We start from the raw sequence: 16,792 nt of genomic DNA, 5'->3' as shown, positions 1-16,792 counted from the left end.
TTCTCCCTTTCTTGACTGGACCTTTAGAGAATGAGGCAAGATGATCTCTGAGATCTCACTGAATTCAGAAATTCCAGGGTTCCCACCTAGGCACTGCCTGTGACTCTCAGTGTGACCCTTGGGCAAGGCCCTGCCTCTCTGAGCCTGTTTTCCTTTTGACCAGACAAGGATAATAATATGTCCCGCTCCTTGTAACTTTGAGACATTTGGGAATACTGAAGGGTCCCAGACCTGGGTGTGAATTCTGGCTTCATCACTATGTTTGCCCTTTGTGACCTCGGGCAAGTCACTTCGCCTCTCTGAGCCTCAGTTTCCTTAGACAGTACTGCCTACTTGCAGAGCTGTGAGAGGATGAGATGGAGCAAGGAAAGGGCTCTTATGAGCTCCCCAACCCCCAGCTGGGAAGAACTCAAGTAGGGCTCTGTCCTCCACAGCCTGTGATGCAGCCTGGGAGGTGGGATGGGGCGGCTGCTGTTTCAGGGCCATGTCCCTCCATCCGTGTTGGCTCCTGGGACTGCAGCCTGCAGAGCCAGGCCCAATCTCTGCATCTGGATGACCATGGCACCCAACCTGGATTGGAGGCAGGTGATCAGGCTGGCTGTCCTTAGCAGCCAGAGAATTTTGGTGTAGATCAGGGGAGGGGAAAGACTTGATCACTGCCTTCGCATAATTAAAGGGCTGTCAGATGCAAAATGATAATTATAGGAACGGTCGTGGGTTTTGCGACTTAAGCTTACATCTGTAATTGCGTTGGGGCCTGGCAGCCCTCCTGTGAGGTGGTGGTGATGTCATCCCTGTGAACAGAGGAGGAAGCTGAGGTTTAGGTCCCAAGGGACTGGCCGTCAGCCACACGGCCAGGGGTAGCAGGGCTGGGATTAAAATTCAGCTCTGTATTATATTCCCCCACTCCCTGGCCGTTTGACCCCAGTATTTCTTGCTCTTTTGGCTGGACTTGTTCTGTATGGTATCAGAGAGCTGGCTGCAGGGTAGCATTCAAGGAGGCAATTTCCACCCCCCTCAGGAGGGGAAGGGAAGGGAAACCAACTCCTACTGCCTGGCCATCACCAGATGCTTTGTGTGTCAGGTCTTGGTGATGTCAGTAGTGCTACCCCCAAGTTACAGAGCAGGAAGCTGGGGCCCAGAGAAGAGATGTCTTCCCCAGGGTCACTCAGTGGTGGTCAGTCTGGTATTCGAACCCAGTGTTGCTAGCCTTCCAAACATAGCCTCCCCTATTAGGGAGGTCTTAGATGGAAGAACTTTCAGTCTAGAGGAGGACCAGGCAGCGTCCAGAGGGAGGACTCCCATCTCTGGAGCTACTGGAGCAGAAGCAGGATGAGCTTCTGTCCTGGAGGCTGCAGAGGCTGGGAATGGGAATTGAGCAAGACAGCTCCGGCTCTGAGAGGTCTGTGCTTCGGAAAGTCTGTGATATTGCCAGGGTGGAGCTGGCAGCTCCTGCTCAGGCATTGCCCAGATGGCAGAGTTCACATTCCACATTCTCTTTAGGGACCTGGGGGAGGTGCTCCGTACTCTACAGGGTCCCCAGTAGTGGGAGAGGCATCCTGGCCTGGGGCCACAGTCAGGGGCAGGCAGGGGCTTGTAGTGAGTGGCAGACGACAGCAACAGGGCTGTGCTACCCCAGCGGCTGTGCCCACGCTTCCTGGGTAGGGTTGGGGTTTGCAGCTGCAGTCGTGCTCTGTGGCCATATGAGCCCTAGCTGCTAATAAGCTCTTTCCACACGTCTTTCTCTGAATGCAGAGTCTCTGGGATAAGACGGACAGGACAGAGACAGGGAGGAGTGAGGAGACGCTGAGGAGGAGCAGCGGCCTTCAGGGAAATTGGCCCACTGTTGCCAAGATTGCAGTGGAGGGTCTCATCTTGCCTTAGGGCAAGAATGGGAAGGAGATGGAGCAGAGTTTGTGGGGCTGAATGCCATGGCCTCTGGGATTTTCCATCAGAGCTGCCCTGACCTCAGCCTTCGTCCCTGGGAGCAGGGATGGAGCAACCTATCCTGTCCATAGCAAGGGGCCATCTGCCCCAGCTTCTGTCTTTCTCTCTGGCCCCTCATGCAGGCAGCCTCCAGTGTACCCCTCCTGGGGCCTGCTGTGGCCTGGGAGACCTCAGGAACTGCCCGACCCCAGGAGGTGCTACTCCCTAAGCCTCAGCCCCAGCCTGCTCAGCCTTTGTCCTGCTCCCTGAGAACAAGTCCAGGACTTGGACAATGGCCCTATCCACTGGTGGCCATGAGCGTCCTGTGTCCCACAGTCTCACGTTCATACCTTCTTCTGCTCCTCACACCATATCTGAGCACGACCTTGTGCCTCAGATGCAGGGTACACAGAACTATCTTAGGCCATCCCTGCTCTAGAGGAATCCACAACCCAGTGAACTGTCCCTTATTATGCACCTACTCTGTGCCACTTGAAGTGCATCAGCTCATCAACAGCATCCCTCCGAGGTAGGGGTTATAATTCCCACTTGTGGGAGGAGATCAAGGCTCAGAGGGGCTAAACAAGCTGCCCCAGCGGCAGAGCCAGGTCTTCAGAACCCGTGCTCTTCCCATCTCCACCCCATAGAATGTGATTGAGGGTCGTGTTAGTGGGTACCAAGAGTCTATGCAGGATGGTCAGGGAAGGGAGGTCTTTGGGGGCTGGAGGGCTGGAAAGGCTTTCTAAAGGAGCAAGAGGTTTGGCCTGGGGCGGACCCCAGAGAAAGAGAAGAGAGGAATCCAAGGGGGCCAAGCTGGGCCTGGGGTCGCCATACTGAATCCCAGAGGGAAAGGGCGGGGTTTGCGGGGAGCTGCTCAGGGCTGGCTCCCGAGGACTGCAGAGGACTGCCTCCGGTCAGGACACCTGGGTTCAATCCCATCCTCATTCCTCCCCTACTCAGTGACCTCTCTGACTTACCTCCAACTCGCCCATGTTGAGCCTTTGTGTAAATCCATGTGCGGGGACCCTTCTCCGATCCTCAGTGTGATGGGTATAAATACCCTAAATAATCAACGGCTGGTATTGCGCAGACAGAGATGAGAGAGGGCCTTGCAGTGTGGCCGTGGCCTCATAGGCAGCTCCACTGTTCCTGGGAGCAGGGCCAGATGGGCTTGTTAATGGGGGAGTGCTCAGGCCTTTCTCTTCTGTAATGCGCCCTGACGAGGACCATTAGTGCCACTTGGAGCCTCTTTATCAGCTGAGCTGCTCCACTGGCCTCTTCCTGCCAACAGTTGCTTGCTGCCCCCTCCCCCTTTCTCCCATCCTCTGCCCTTCAGTTTTTTCCTCCTTCCTCCAGTTGTTCAGAGTGACCCCCACTGTGCACCTCCTCACTGCAGCTGGGGCTCTTCATCCCCATCTGCAGGCTCCCTGTGGCCCATGGCCTTGGACTTCCAGCTCCCAGAACTTTAATCCTAGGACCCCCAACTCCAGTTCATGCTCCCATTCTGATAATGGGGTTCCTAGTTCCTTGTTGCTTAGGTTCTACCTCCATCCCTGCCATGCTTGGTGCCTCACCCACCTGCCGGCTCTAATCTTGTCACCCTGGCTGGTTCCTGGGGCAGAAGGTGCAGCTCCTCATTCTTTCCTGCCCTGCAGCAAGATCTGGCCAAGCGAGAGCAGTGACCCTCGGTGCACAGGAGCCCTGGCTGTGGGCTCTCCTGACACTGCAGTCTTCCCAGCCTCCTGTCAGCGTTGTCCCTGGGTCCTTCCTCACACCTTGCCACAGGACGTCTTCCCAGCACCTGGGGCAGGTTCTCTACCCTCTCGACTTCCAGGCTGCTTGCCAGGGACAGGACCCGTCCCAGGCTGAAGCTCACCCCTCACCCAGGCCCCTCTCAGAACCTTCTTTGCTGGTCAGAGGTGCAGAGGCTTTGCCCAGGTGAGGCAGACACAAGTGGCCTACCCTCTGAGAAGCCACCCCTGAACCGCCCAGCCTGAACCTGCTGGGGAGACTGGGTTTCAGGGTGTCAGCACCTTCGCATCTCTGGTTATGAACAAAGTGAGGCTAAAAGCAGGGCTCAGCAAGGCAGCCTAGCTCTGCACACAGCAGTGAGTGGCAGTGGCGGCGGCTCACCCAAGCACGAGCCCCAGGCACTCGGTGTGTACCAAGTCACTGATCGTCGGGGAGGCAGAGATGCTGACAGGTACACTGAGAGAGCACTGACTGTTAGCCAGGCATCGTTCTGAGCACTGACTTGTGTTGTCTCATTTAATTCCCATGTCAACATTAGTGCCATTGTTGTCATTGCACAGAGGAGGGGGCTGAGGCACAGAGAGGTTGAGTACCTTGCCTGGGGTCATACAGCTTGTGAATGGTAGATAGGGATTTGAAGTGGCCAGGAGGTCTGGCTCCAGAAACACCGTATGTGTAACCCCTCCACCGAGGTGCCGGCCTCCGGGCCGCGAAGGATGGAGGTGTTCTGGCCAGTGAGAGAACTTTTCCTCCTCCTCTTGCACATTCCTGCCTGCAGTCATAAATGCTATTGGAGGGGAGGCAGACTCAATCCCCTCCTGGCAGAACCCACAGGCATCTGGGGACACAGTCGTGTAAGCCAGTCACAGTGCACAGAATGTGAGTTTAGAGACAGAGGGACGCCGATGCTGTGGGAGAACAGAGGAGGGCTTTAGGGTAGCAAGGCAGAGTCTAGGGGGCTTCACAGAGGTGACATTGAAGCCAACTTGAAAGGTGAATGGGAATGTTGGGGGAACGAGCCCAGGGGAAGTGACCCTTCCAGGTTGAGAGAACTGGTTGGTGGGGATGAAGCTGGAGAGGTCAGAGGGCCATACCCAGAGGGCCTCCCTGCTTGGCTAAGCAGCGAGGAGTAGCACCATAGCTCTGAGCTGGCTGTCACGTGTGGAGGGAGGGGTCAGGGCAGCAGGGAGCCCAGCGAGGGGCCTGGGCAGTGCCAGGTGAGAGTTGCCTCTGCTCCAGAGGTAGGGATGTGTCCTCCACCCCAGGCCCTCAAGGTTAGGGTGGTCTTGGTTCTCTCCTCCCACTGGCCTCCCCTCAGTGGCTGTTGACTTGTTCTGATGATCTCAGCAGTTTCCCAGGATGCAGGATGTTCTGAGCTTGTTGTGCTTCCGAGATAAGGGCACGGATGAAAGCAGGGATAAACCGGAGGGCCCAGGCGGAAGCGCCTGCAGACCTCTGAGCCGGCCCTTCGGGAAGCAGCAGCAGTGTGTCAGCGACCCCCGCCAGCACACCCCCAGCCTGGCTGGAGACAGACGGGCAAACTGGCCCAGCCCTGAAGGTCTGGCATCCAACTGAGCAGGGGACTGGTCCTTAATCCTCTGCTAACTTGCTGCGTGACTTGGGCGAGTTGCTTGGCCTCTCTGGGCCTCAGTGTTTTTATTGGTAATGTGGGGTAGAGGGAAGGAAGAGCAGCTGCTTTATAGGCATGGGTGAGGATGGAACAGGAGCGGACTGTGACTTCACAGACTGCAGATCACTGTGCCAGTGCGAAAGCGTAGGGCAGATGTGGCCTTTGCCTCTGGGGGCCATCGCCAGAATGGGGGGACTGGCACACACCGGAAAGACCTCAGGCTGCAGAATAAAGAGCACAGCTCTAGGGTGGACCCCAGCTCCTGGCTTCCCACTATTTTGCGGCTTTGGGCTCCGTGATGTTGGACAGTTCACTTCCCCTCACTGAGCCTCAGTGTCTCACCAGTGCAAAGAGGGTGGTAGTCCCTGCCGGGGAGGCATTGCTACAGAAGGGGAGGAGGGGGAGCATTCCGAGTGGGAGGCAGCACTTGACCCTCTTCTCGCTCTGCTCTTGCAGTGGGAACGCCTCTGGTTCCTGCTTCTCACCTTCACCTTCGGCCTCACGCTCACCTGGCTCTACTTCTGGTGGGAAGTCCATAATGACTATGACGAATTCAACTGGTGAGTGTGGGAGGTGGAGGGTGCCGGGAGGAGGGGCCTGGGTCCCGTGTACCCAGTGGCTGGGACCTGGGGCTCAGGTTTGAGCCTCTCTCTCAGGCTGGCGCTCAGAGTTCTGCCACCAGCTCTCCGTGTGGCCTTGGGCAAGGCCCACCCCCTGTGAGCCTCTCTCCTGCTGACTTCCAAGGCTTTAGCGAGGCTGGTGTGAGACTATGGGTAGAAAGCGGGGAGCATCACAGCTGGCAAGAAAGATGAAGAGAAAAAGGGAGATCCATGTCCTGATGGGAGTCCCACTGGAGGCTTAGGGAAGACTTCCTGGAGGAGGAGGCATGGGAAATGGGCCTTGAAGGATGGCTGGGATTTAAACCGGTGGAACTTCAGCTGCTGGTCTCCTTGGAGACCCCTTGGTGTTTGCATAGGTGATTCAGCCTGTAGTACTGGTCTCCCAAGGTGGAGGGGAGCCTGAAAGAACAAAGGCTCAGTAGCAGCTGAAGCAAGCTGGGAAGTTTAGCTACAGGGCACTCCCTCCTGCTGGTGCTATCTTGGAAAATAGGAATGTAAGCCAGGGCTCCCAGATCCCAGGCCTCTTAACTCCTTTAGCTGGGCTCGGGGCAGGGCTGGCAGATGCTGTGGTTCTGAGACAGCTCAGGGGCCGTTATGGGCACCTCAGTCCAAGGGCAGGGCTGTATGAGGCAGTACCTGGGTGCAGGATGGGCACCTGTTTCTTCCTTGTCTTCCCTCCATTGCCTGCCTTTTGTTAAACAAAAGGCCATGGAAGGAGGGGAGGGACAATGGACAGGTGTAAAAACAGGTCCAAGGCCACACAGCCAGTTGGGGACAGAGTTGGGGCGTGGAACCAGGCCTCTTCACTCCCCATCCAGTGCTGTTTCTTCCTTTTGATCAGAAGTTCAGGTCAGTGTGACTGTAAACAAGTCTCTGGTGCTCTCTGAGCCTCAGCTTCCTCTTCTATAAAACGGGGTAATTGTGACTTCATCGGGTCTTTCTGAGGATGAAATGAGATGGTGGATATGAGAGGGCTTAAAACTCCACTGAAATGTGAGGGCTGCTTTCTGGCAGACCAAATCTCTAGCTGGAAGGTGGCCATGATGTTAGAATTTGGCATTTATAGGACTCTGGGCTTCTGATGGCCTGTGAGTACAGGATTCTGTGATGATCCTAAGACTCTGTTCATGGAGTCTGGGTGTCTACTTTCCTCTGCACAGCATCAAGCTGTGCCTCTGTTATTAATGAGCACAATAAAGGACGTGCTACTGTCCCACTCCTACTCCACAGCAGCCCAGCAAGATGAGCCATAGCCCCAGCCGAGTCCCAGAGGTGGCCTCTGGCCTTTATTAAATTCCATAAATCAATTTTTCACTTTGCAGGTATCCACCACAGAGGTGCTATCACAAGTAAAGGGAAACATTCCCTGCTGGCCTTTGGATGCAGACCCTGGACAGTTCTGCTGAACTGGAAGTCTGATGCCTGGAAGATCATAAGGTCCCCCCCATCATGTATAAATGGGGAAACTGAGGCCCAAAGAGGGACAGGACTCATCCATGGCCACACAACCACTTAGTGCCAAAATCATACTTTGAGGACAGTGTGAGGAGACCAAGGCTTAGAGAAGTTAAGTAGCTTTTCCTAAGTCACACAGCAAGATGCAGACAGATCTGGGATGGGGACTGAAGCCTGACTGACTGTCTCATGTGCACAGAGCCACCCCACTCTGCCCAGAGAGTGAGTTCCCTGTCACTGGAGACTCAAGCAGAGGAGAGGTGCCTGCCCTGTTGGGGAGGCTGCAAGGGAGGGCCTGCCTGGGACTCAGGGATGCCTGCTGACCTGCAGCTCCTTCAACCTGTCATCTCAGTGTCGTGGAGTCAGTGCTGGGTTCAGGAGACCCTGGCCCAGCCCTCTTGGTCTTGAGAGTCTCTGGGGACAGCTCATGCAGTAAGAGGATGTGAGCAGGACCCAGGTGGTCAGAACTGGATGAAGGTTGGGGGAGGGGATCTGGGCTGTTGCTGTCCTGGAGGGCTCCCTGCCAAAAGTGGTCACACTTGGGAGATAAGAGGGACCAGAACATCTCTCAGGAATAGTTACCAGCAGAAAGTCCTGCCCCTCTTTAGCCCTCAGTTTCCCCAACTGTACAGTAAGATGAGTGCACTCAGTGATCTTTTTTTTTAAAAAAGATGACCGGTAAGGGGATCTTAACCCTTGACTTGGTGGTGTCAGCACCACGCTCACCCAGTGAGTGAACCGGCCATCCCTCTATGGGATCCGAACCCGTGGCCTTGGTGTTATCAGCACCGCACTCTCCCGAGTGAGCCACGGGCCGGCCCCACTCAGTGATCTTCCAGGCAATAGATTTTCCCCCAGACTCAGAGGGTGAGGGCCAGGGAGGGGCACAGAAGAGGACAGATGCCCCATAGGGTCCTTCTGGGTCATCTGCCTTCCCAGCCCTCTGCCAAGGCCCACAATGGCAGCAGACTGAAACTGCCTGGCTCTGGCTTGGATTCTCTAATGACTTTGAGCCTCAGTTTCCCCAGTTGTACAAGGAGAATGGTTCAGTCTTTCTGGAGAGCAAGCAACTAAGCCTTACTTATCAGGAGCCTTAAAAAGATCATTCCCTTTGACCCTGTAATTCTATTTGCAGGAATCTATCCTAAGGAAATAATCGGAAATACAGAAAAATGTGTACAACATTTTCATTTTTGTGTTTATTTGTAAAAGTGGATAATTGGAAACTATGAAGTACCATTAGTAGGAAGTTGGTACATAAATTCAGTGGAAGACCATGTGGCTGTTAAAAAAAAAAAATCCCATTTCCTCAAGATTTCTACTGACATCAATAAATGCCTGTGTTAAGAAGCGAGTTTATTTTGGTGGCTGGCTGGTACAGGGTAAATTAATCTTGATTTGTGAAGAAGGTAAGACAATTGTATATTTATCTTGATAAATATATTTTATACATAACAACAACAAAAAAAAAAAGCAGCAGCCAGTTTACTGAGTATTTTCCATGTGCCTCGCCCCACCTCATTCTCATGATCCCATAGGAAGGGCAGCCTCTTCTTCTCCCACCCTGTAGATGAGGAAGCTAAGGCTCAGAGAAGTCAGGTGTTATCTTTTTATTCTATGACTCCATATTTACACATTTTAACATGGAAGTTGAGACAGATGTCACAGTTTATGGCATCTTAGGATCAATGAAGCCTGTCACCCCCACAAGGTCCTGCAAGGCAGTAAGAGACAGAGTGGGGATTTGAGTCCAGCATTCCTGCCCACTATCCTATGTGCAGTGGGGTCCCAGCTTTGCTGTTTATACAGACATCTAGGCATGGAGGGGAACCCACAAGAAGAAAATTCAGCACAGTCTTGGTAATGATTACTTCTGGCAGTAGAATTACGAGGATTTGTTGTTTTCTTCTTTATGCTTCTTGATCCCCAGGTGTCCACATGCACAGGCATGACTGATCAAGGAGATGCTGAGTGTCGTTATTGCATGGCAGGGCCTGGTCACTGAGCCCAGCCGCGTGGGAGCTGAGACCATCCTGGTGCCTGGCCCAGTGGAGGTCTGACCCCTACCCCTTCTCCTGGCAGGTACCTCTACAACCGCATGGGCTACTGGAGCGACTGGTCTGTGCCCATCCTGGTGACCACAGCCACCGCCTTCACGTACATCGCTGGCCTCCTGGTACGTGGGCCTGTCTTGGAAGGCAGGCCACCCTGCTCCCAGGGGAAGGGAGACTTGGCCTGTGCTGGGTTGATGGAGGGCCCATCCTCATCTAAAGGGTGAAGCTAGCTTTACCCAGGGCCTCGGGCTGCTGCACCTCTGAGTCCTCCAAGGTGGGAGGTCACCTCGCTTTTGCCAGTCTCCCTCAGCTGCCCCTTCCTGACCTAGTGAGAGCCATCCCAGATATTAGGCCCCACCACATATCTCCTCCTCCTCCAAGAACCTCTGCTTTGGGATCCTGCTCCAAATACTTCACTCAGTGAGACTCAGGTCAATCCCCATGCTGGACTGGGGACTCCCTGGACACAGGGCTCAAGTCTGTTTCAGAATCCTGGGGTCTGGAACTCCCAAAACATTTGGTGAGTTCTATTAGGCAGTCTAAGTGCAGCAGGACTTGGTGACCTCTTGAGGTAGAAATGCCAGAGAAGGAGGAGCCTAGAGGCCTGGAATAATCTGGGAGGAGACCAGGCTTGGGCTGGGCTGGGCAGGGCTGGGCAGGGTATTCCTGTCACCTGGAGGGAGAGTAATAGGGTGTCTGGGGAACTGGTGAAGCCTTCTGGCCACATACAGGGCCTGACTGTCACCCTCTGGGCCCCTCCTCAGGTCCTGGCACTATGTCATGTTGCCGTGGGGCAGCAGATGAACCTGCACTGGCTGCACAAGGTGAGGGCCACCTCCACTGGGCTGGAAGGGGCAGGGGGGTGGATGCCAGGGCAGCAGAGGAACAGCCTGGACACATCACCCCTCCCCTAGATCATGGTTATAATTGTTCTAGGAGCTAACCTGAGCATTCACCATGTGCCAAGTACTGTTCTCACAACCTGGCCTGCATTAACTTATTTAACTAACCCTCATAGCAACCCTGTGTTGTGAATACTATTATCATCCTATTTCGCAGTTGGGAAAACTGAGGTCCAAAGACATTAAATAACTTGTCCAAGGTCTCCCAGTTTATAAGTGGAAAATCCAGGCTTCTAGCCCTGTGGCCATGTGATTAACCCACACAGTTCTCAGCACGTGTTGTAGTAACTGGCCCTCTGGCTGGTTCTGCCTCAGGTCTCACCTTCCTCTAAGTACTTCAGTGATCTGACAATGTCATTCCCCAACTTAAAGCCTTTTCCACCACTCCCATTGCTCCCAGGATGACCCAAACTCCCCCACCCGGCATGATCTGGCCCTTGCCAATGATTCCCAGCTCCTGTCATGGGACAGTCACCCTTAGCTTCTGCTGTGTGAGACATCACAGGCCCTCCCAGTGTGTCTGCCTCTACTCTACTTTTACCCTTTGTTCTCGCCCCCGTAAACTGCCTTTTGAACCCCTTTCTTGGTACTCCTCCCCTATGTACACAGGCTTCTCTCACCAGGCCCCCCAGCCCCTGCAGCCTCCTCTGCCACGTCTCTGAGCGTCTGTGTTGTCAATTTCCATCTGGCTCCCTGACCCCAACCCACCTCAGCCTGGGTGCCCCTTGCAGACCAGAATAAGTGTTGTCCATCTCCCTGTGCCCAATGCCCCACTAGGGCTGGGCCCAAAGCAGGCAGGCTTCATATGTTCTAGAGCCTTAGTCTCTGGCTCACCATTCATTGCACACATGGTGCTGCATGTATGTTGTGATGCCTGCTCTTCTTGAGGCACTGGTGGGCACAGGGGTAGTGCAAAGCTGACCAAGATGCCCTCCCAGGAACACCTAAGCCATGGAGGGAGAGCTGGGTCATCTCTCTTCTCTTACAGCCTGGCTCTCAGAGTGGGCACACCATTTAGGAAGGGGCAGAAATGTCCAGAAACAACCGTAAGCCCATGAGATGGGTCTAGAGTGACTTGGAGGGGAGGGATTCATTTCCAGCTAGAAGGGGGACATGGAGCAGGAAGAGGAAGAGGGACAGGGTGGGTTGAATTGGGATGTGTAGGGGAGGTACCCACGAGCATCCAAGGGGGCATCCAGGTCAGTTAATTACAGGGGACTGTTGCTTAGCAGTCAGAGCCGGTGACTGAAGTCTTGGAGGGGTAAAGAGCAGCGAGTAACCCTTGGTCCCCTCCCACTCTCCTTCTGGTCGTCACTCTATCCTGAGCTCTCCTCTGCACTTCCACAGTCCCCTCTGTGAGGCACTTTCTTCTCCCAGCTGCCAAGCTGACACCTGAAAGAACTGCACCAGCAGGCATCCTGGGTGGGGCTGGCACACACTGTGGCCACCTCCTGAGACCATGCTCGGCTCTCAGCAGGTCAGGTCATATCTGCTTGATCCTAATAGAGAGGCCTATAGAGCCACTGAGCAGTGGAGGTGGCAGATCAGTGCAGGGAGTGAGATCCCATCATCCATGCTGGTGCCAGCTCCCAGAGTGCCAGCTGCTTTCCTCTCCCCTCTGCCCCTCCCATGGGATCTCAGCACGAGGAAGGTCCTTCCAGGTAGAGTGACCCATAGCTGGGCCCATAGCTGTGCCCACCACGCCAGGAGGGAGGGAGATCCTGGGGCTCAGAGTGCTCAAGCAGGGGCTGGAAATTCTACTGCCAGGATTCTGTTTTTTGATTCTAAGATTCTAAGGAATCTTTATTCATTTTTTGTTTGTTTTGCTTTAATTAATTTTTGAACACATAATACAATGACATGTTTCAAAATTCAAAAGGCACAAAAAACACACAGTAAAAATCTTCCCACGTTCTTTGTAGAGATATTTTAAGCATGTACAAATATACATATCCATTTCCTTTTTCTTTAAACACACATAGTAGCCTGCTGCACCCTCTGTTCTGCACATTAAGAGAGGTACGTTCCTTCTTCGGTGCATTCAGAGCGTCCGCACTGGTGTCCATCACTTGCTGCTGCTGCCTGATCGGGATGTTCCCTAACTCCCTGGGTATCTAGCCAGTTCCCTGTTGATGAATTTGGTCGACATCCTGGTTGCTTTCAGCTCTTTGCCAGGACAGTGTGGCAGTGACCTGGGAGAGCAATTTCTGGGTAAAGAATGTGTATTTTCATGATTTTGACCTTGCCAAATAGTCTCCTTGCCAAGAGCCAATTCATGCTCCCTTGGCAATGTATGGTTGTGCCTGTAAAAACACCCTTGCCTGCAAAGTGTTAGCTGATTTCTCGACTCTTGCCAATGTGATGGGCGAAGAAGAGTACCTCACTGTAGTTTTAATTTGCATTTCCCTTATGGTGAGTTAGATTTGGCATTTTTCACGTATTTGAGTCATTTGTATTTTCCTTTCTTGTAGAAAAGTGTCTCTTCATATCTTTTGCCCTTTTTGCCATGGGGTTTGCTTTTTGATTTTGCAGGAGCTCTTTGTAGGTTTGGGAAATTAGCCCCTTGGCTGATGAACTGCAAATACTTCTATCTCATTTGTCATTCATCTTTTGACTTCACTTATTGTATTTTTGGCATACAGGTTTTTTATATTCTTAAGTATTTGAATCTGTCATCTCTTCTTATGGCCCGTGGGTTTTCTGTCAGACTCAGAAAGGTCTTTGCCACTCCAAGATTATAAAAAATGTTTCTATGGTATCACTTGGTAATTATATGTTTCCACTTTTTTTAACGTTTCAATTTTTTAATCTTTTTGGAAGTTGTTTTGGGGCATAGTGTGATCTTACTTTGTTCCTTTTAGGTGGTTTCCCAGTGTTCCCAGTTTTCTGTACAGAATAATCCATACTTTCCCCTCTATTTTGAGATGCTACTTTTATCATATACTGAATTTTTTAGTGTATTTAGATCTTTTTAGGAACTTTTTACTTATTTTCATTTATCTCTCTGTTCTAGCCAGTTCCCTGTATTGCTTTAAAGGCTAGAGTTTTCAGTACGTTGTCCTCGTGATCTTTATTTTGAGAGTCTCTTGTTCCCTTGCGTCCTGAGGAGGGGAGGGCAAAGTGCTGAGGACTGGGTGGGGAGCCTACTGGTCGCAGGCTGGGTGCTGTGAGTGGATCCGGGTGCCCACTTGGAGACCTTCCTCTTCTTCCTCAAACTCCTGTTTCCCAGAAATCCCTCCCAGGTGAGCCTTCAGAAGTCCAGGGACCCAGGAGGTGAGGTGAAGGTTCTTGGGGGCTTCACAGTAAATAGTTGGTCCTTTCCCTGAGGTGCCTCTGGCCTGCCCCACCCACCACCCACGATCAGCTCAGATGCTGCCTGTGCGAGGTGCTTCAGTTCCAGCTCCCACCTCCCCAGGCTGTCCCTTGTCATAGCCCTGAGCATACTGTGCTCCTCCTGTGTCCTTGCCTGACTCCCTCACCACTGTACAGCAGCCCACTGCCCAGCCTGCTTCCTTTGTGGAAGAGCACTGGGCACCGCACAGCCACACAGCAAGTTGCTGGCTGAGCCAGGGCTGGCACACCTGCCCCCAGCCCAGACATGATCAGCACCTTTGCTTGCGGTCCCACCATTTCCACCTCATCCATGTTCCTGGTGAATTCAGCCTTCTGTCCAAGCAGCTGGCCCCGGCCCTACAGTTCTTCCCAGAGTGCAGCTTCTGTCCCTCCAGCTGTGGCTTCAGGAAGACACATTCCCTGAGAGCCTCCTGTGTGCCAGGCACTGTGCTCATCATAAGAGCAATACCCCTCATTCACTGGGTGCTTACTGCAGGTGTCAGGTGCTTTCCGCACAGTATTTCATTTGCTCCTCTCAGTAATCCTGCTCATTTGATACCACGCTCACTTTTAAAGTGATACCACCAGCATTTAGTAAGCATAGGCCTTGGTGCCAGCCACAGTGCTGAGCCCTTCACTTGCATGTTCTCATCCGTCTTTCCCCGCCCCTTCCAGGTGGACACTCTCTGTCGCCATTTCACAGTCAGGAAAGATCCCTGGAGAGGTTAACTTCCCCATTAGGTAGGCGAGCCAGGATTTGACCCAGGAGTGTGCCTGGAGTGTGGCCCTTAACCCAGGCCAGCTGTCTGTCATTTGGACCACAGAACCCAGAGGCTAGACACCCCCAAGAGGCCAACCTGTGGCACCTCTGCAACGCTGGACTCTAGCTCCTCTTGGGTCCCTGCACCCAGGCAAGGCTCACTGAATGAATGAACGTACCTGCTGTAACCTTCGTCCCTCCCATTGCTACTGCAACAACAGTCCCACCAGGACAGAAAGACCCACTAAGACTACTTTCTCAGAGGAGGGCAGGGTTCTGTATCCAGGCTTCTAGGGCAGGGTTCATCCTTCCCAGTCAGATTTAAGGAATGGTAGTCACATTGTTGGGAGTCAGTGCATTGCTGGGGATTAAGGACACAACGTAGGGGGGAAATCCTAGATGCTGAGCATTCTGTAATGTAATGCTGCGGAGCATGAAGGTTGCCACCACAGCAACTGTAAAACGCAGGGATAATCACATTTTTAATTGTTTTAGGATTATGGGGAATCAGTTTTATTGCAAGTATTTCCACTAGCAGTTAAGTATTGTAATAAGACACTCTCAGAAATGACCCTTCAGAGACACTGGCTGTGTCCAGGGCCTCCTCCCAGGGCCACGAGAGGGCAGCAGGGAGGAGGGGACGTGGTTCTCAGGGACTGTTAGAAATTCCGAGCCCCCCAGAGACTCTTTTACCTTCTTGACAGCAGTTTGACATCCAAGAAAGAGCACCACCTCTGAGACAGAAGGGGCTTGCTCTGGATCTGCCTCTTAAAAGGGACAGGACCAAGCAAGCCCCTAGGCTGTCTGAGCCTCAATTCCTTGTGTGTAAAATGGGGATGATGATAGCTCACCTGGGGTGCTAGGAGAATAAACGGAAGGCAAGGTGAGGTGCCTCACCCGGCCCCGGGCACACCTGCACCTCCTCCCCTTCCCTTGTGTCCCGAGCTGGCTTGTCACACTGGACAGGCCCCTACGTATCTCAGCTTTGTTACTTTTTCTTATGGGAACGTTAGTTTCCAGGCTGATAGACTAGAATGACAAGCCTCTAAAAGAAAACTTAATCCCACGCAGGAATTAATCTTCCTCACCTGGCAGGGAGCAAAGATGGATAGGCCACTGTCTCTGCCCTCACCCTCAGGCAGGGCACGCAGTGAGACAGAGTTCTGCCCACTGGCCACATCTCCAAGCTTGCCCTGGGCCCCAGCCCTGAGCATCTGGTCCCTAACGTATTTTATATGTATATCACTGTGAGCCCAGCCAGCGTGCGAGGCTGGACCGCGCATCTGCCACCTGCCCCCAGCACCTGGGCAAGTCATTCCATCTGTCCTGCAGATGAAAGGGTCTTGCTTCAGGAGGAGGCCGGGCGTGCTGAGCAGCGCTTGGATGTGCAGGGGAGACCCCACTAGCTAAGTGGTTCCCTCCTCATCTCTTCTCTCCATCCTCTTCTGTTTTCACTGTCCCTTTGTCACTGGGTCTGCCTGCCTCCTCCTGCCTCTATCTCTCACTGCCATCTCTGTCTGCCCGTCTTTGGCTTTCTTCCAGCCCATGCCATGTAGTCCCTCTCAGACATGCTGGCAACCCTCACATTTGCTCTGACCTCTGTCTGGTGCCTCTTGCCCCTTCTAGGTAGGGCTGATGGTCATCCTGGCCTTCACGGTGGTGGCCATGTCAGCCGTGGCCCAGCTGTGGGAGGATGAGTGGGAGGTGCTGCTGATCTCCCTACAGGTGAGTGTGGGGGGCGGGGGTGGGGGTACTGCTTCCCCGGGACCCTTGTAACAAGGCAGCGCCTTTATCACTCCCTTTCTCTAGACCACAGCCCAGAGAGGAGCAGGGAGGCGCCCAGGCTTACACAGCAGGTCAGAGGCAGGGAGCTTGCTACATGCCAGGGTCCTGAGAGGCCCAGCATCCTCAGTTGGCAAATGGAGATAGGGTTGTCTGCCCCCTAGATGGAGGTATGCTGTCAGGACACTAGTGACCAGAGGGCCTGGGCACAGCTGGGAGTCACGGATCCCTCTTACCTCTCCCACACACAGGGCACAGCACCATTCCTGCACATGGGGGCCCTGGCTGCGGTCACTGCACTCTCCTGGATCGTGGCAGGACAATTCGCCCGCGCAGAGCGGTCTTGTGAGTACAACTGGGTAGGGCCTGCCCCCCAACACCTGCAAGTACCAAGGCCAGCTTGTGCTGCCCTCACCTGGGCCTGACCTGGGTGGTCTAGGGATGACCTGCTGCCCTTGTGCCCAGTGTTGGGGGTTCTGGCTCTGATGGCCCACAGATTCCATGAAGGGCTGCAACCTCGGTCAGCCTCATGCTGTTTCCCTCCCCTGCAGCTCAATGTCCATGCGGCCAGGTGTGTG

At 53.6% G+C, this 16,792-nt stretch overlaps 1 protein-coding gene across 1 annotated transcript in view; it reads left to right on the top strand.

The window, feature by feature from the left end:
- The window catches only part of LOC103602968 (glycerophosphodiester phosphodiesterase domain-containing protein 5-like), a gene marked incomplete at its 3' end in the record, with an annotated part of 73,925 nt that extends 57,140 nt beyond the window's left edge, over positions 1 to 16,785 (top strand). Inside the window, exons 4-9 of the mRNA XM_008587425.1 lie at positions 5,765 to 5,868; positions 9,466 to 9,559; positions 10,202 to 10,261; positions 16,059 to 16,157; positions 16,466 to 16,573; positions 16,766 to 16,785. Of these exons, the coding sequence (XP_008585647.1) occupies positions 5,765 to 5,868; positions 9,466 to 9,559; positions 10,202 to 10,261; positions 16,059 to 16,157; positions 16,466 to 16,573; positions 16,766 to 16,785 (485 nt within the window). The remainder of the gene's footprint in view (positions 1 to 5,764; positions 5,869 to 9,465; positions 9,560 to 10,201; positions 10,262 to 16,058; positions 16,158 to 16,465; positions 16,574 to 16,765) is intronic.
- Between the last annotated feature and the right edge of the window lie 7 nt (positions 16,786 to 16,792).

This window comes from Galeopterus variegatus, unplaced genomic scaffold, assembly GCF_000696425.1.
Source record: "Galeopterus variegatus unplaced genomic scaffold, G_variegatus-3.0.2 Scaffold4388, whole genome shotgun sequence".
In the NCBI taxonomy this organism is placed as follows: domain Eukaryota; kingdom Metazoa; phylum Chordata; class Mammalia; order Dermoptera; family Cynocephalidae; genus Galeopterus; species Galeopterus variegatus.
Note: the sequence above shows the minus strand (reverse complement) of the source record. Positions and strands in the feature narration are given on the sequence as shown.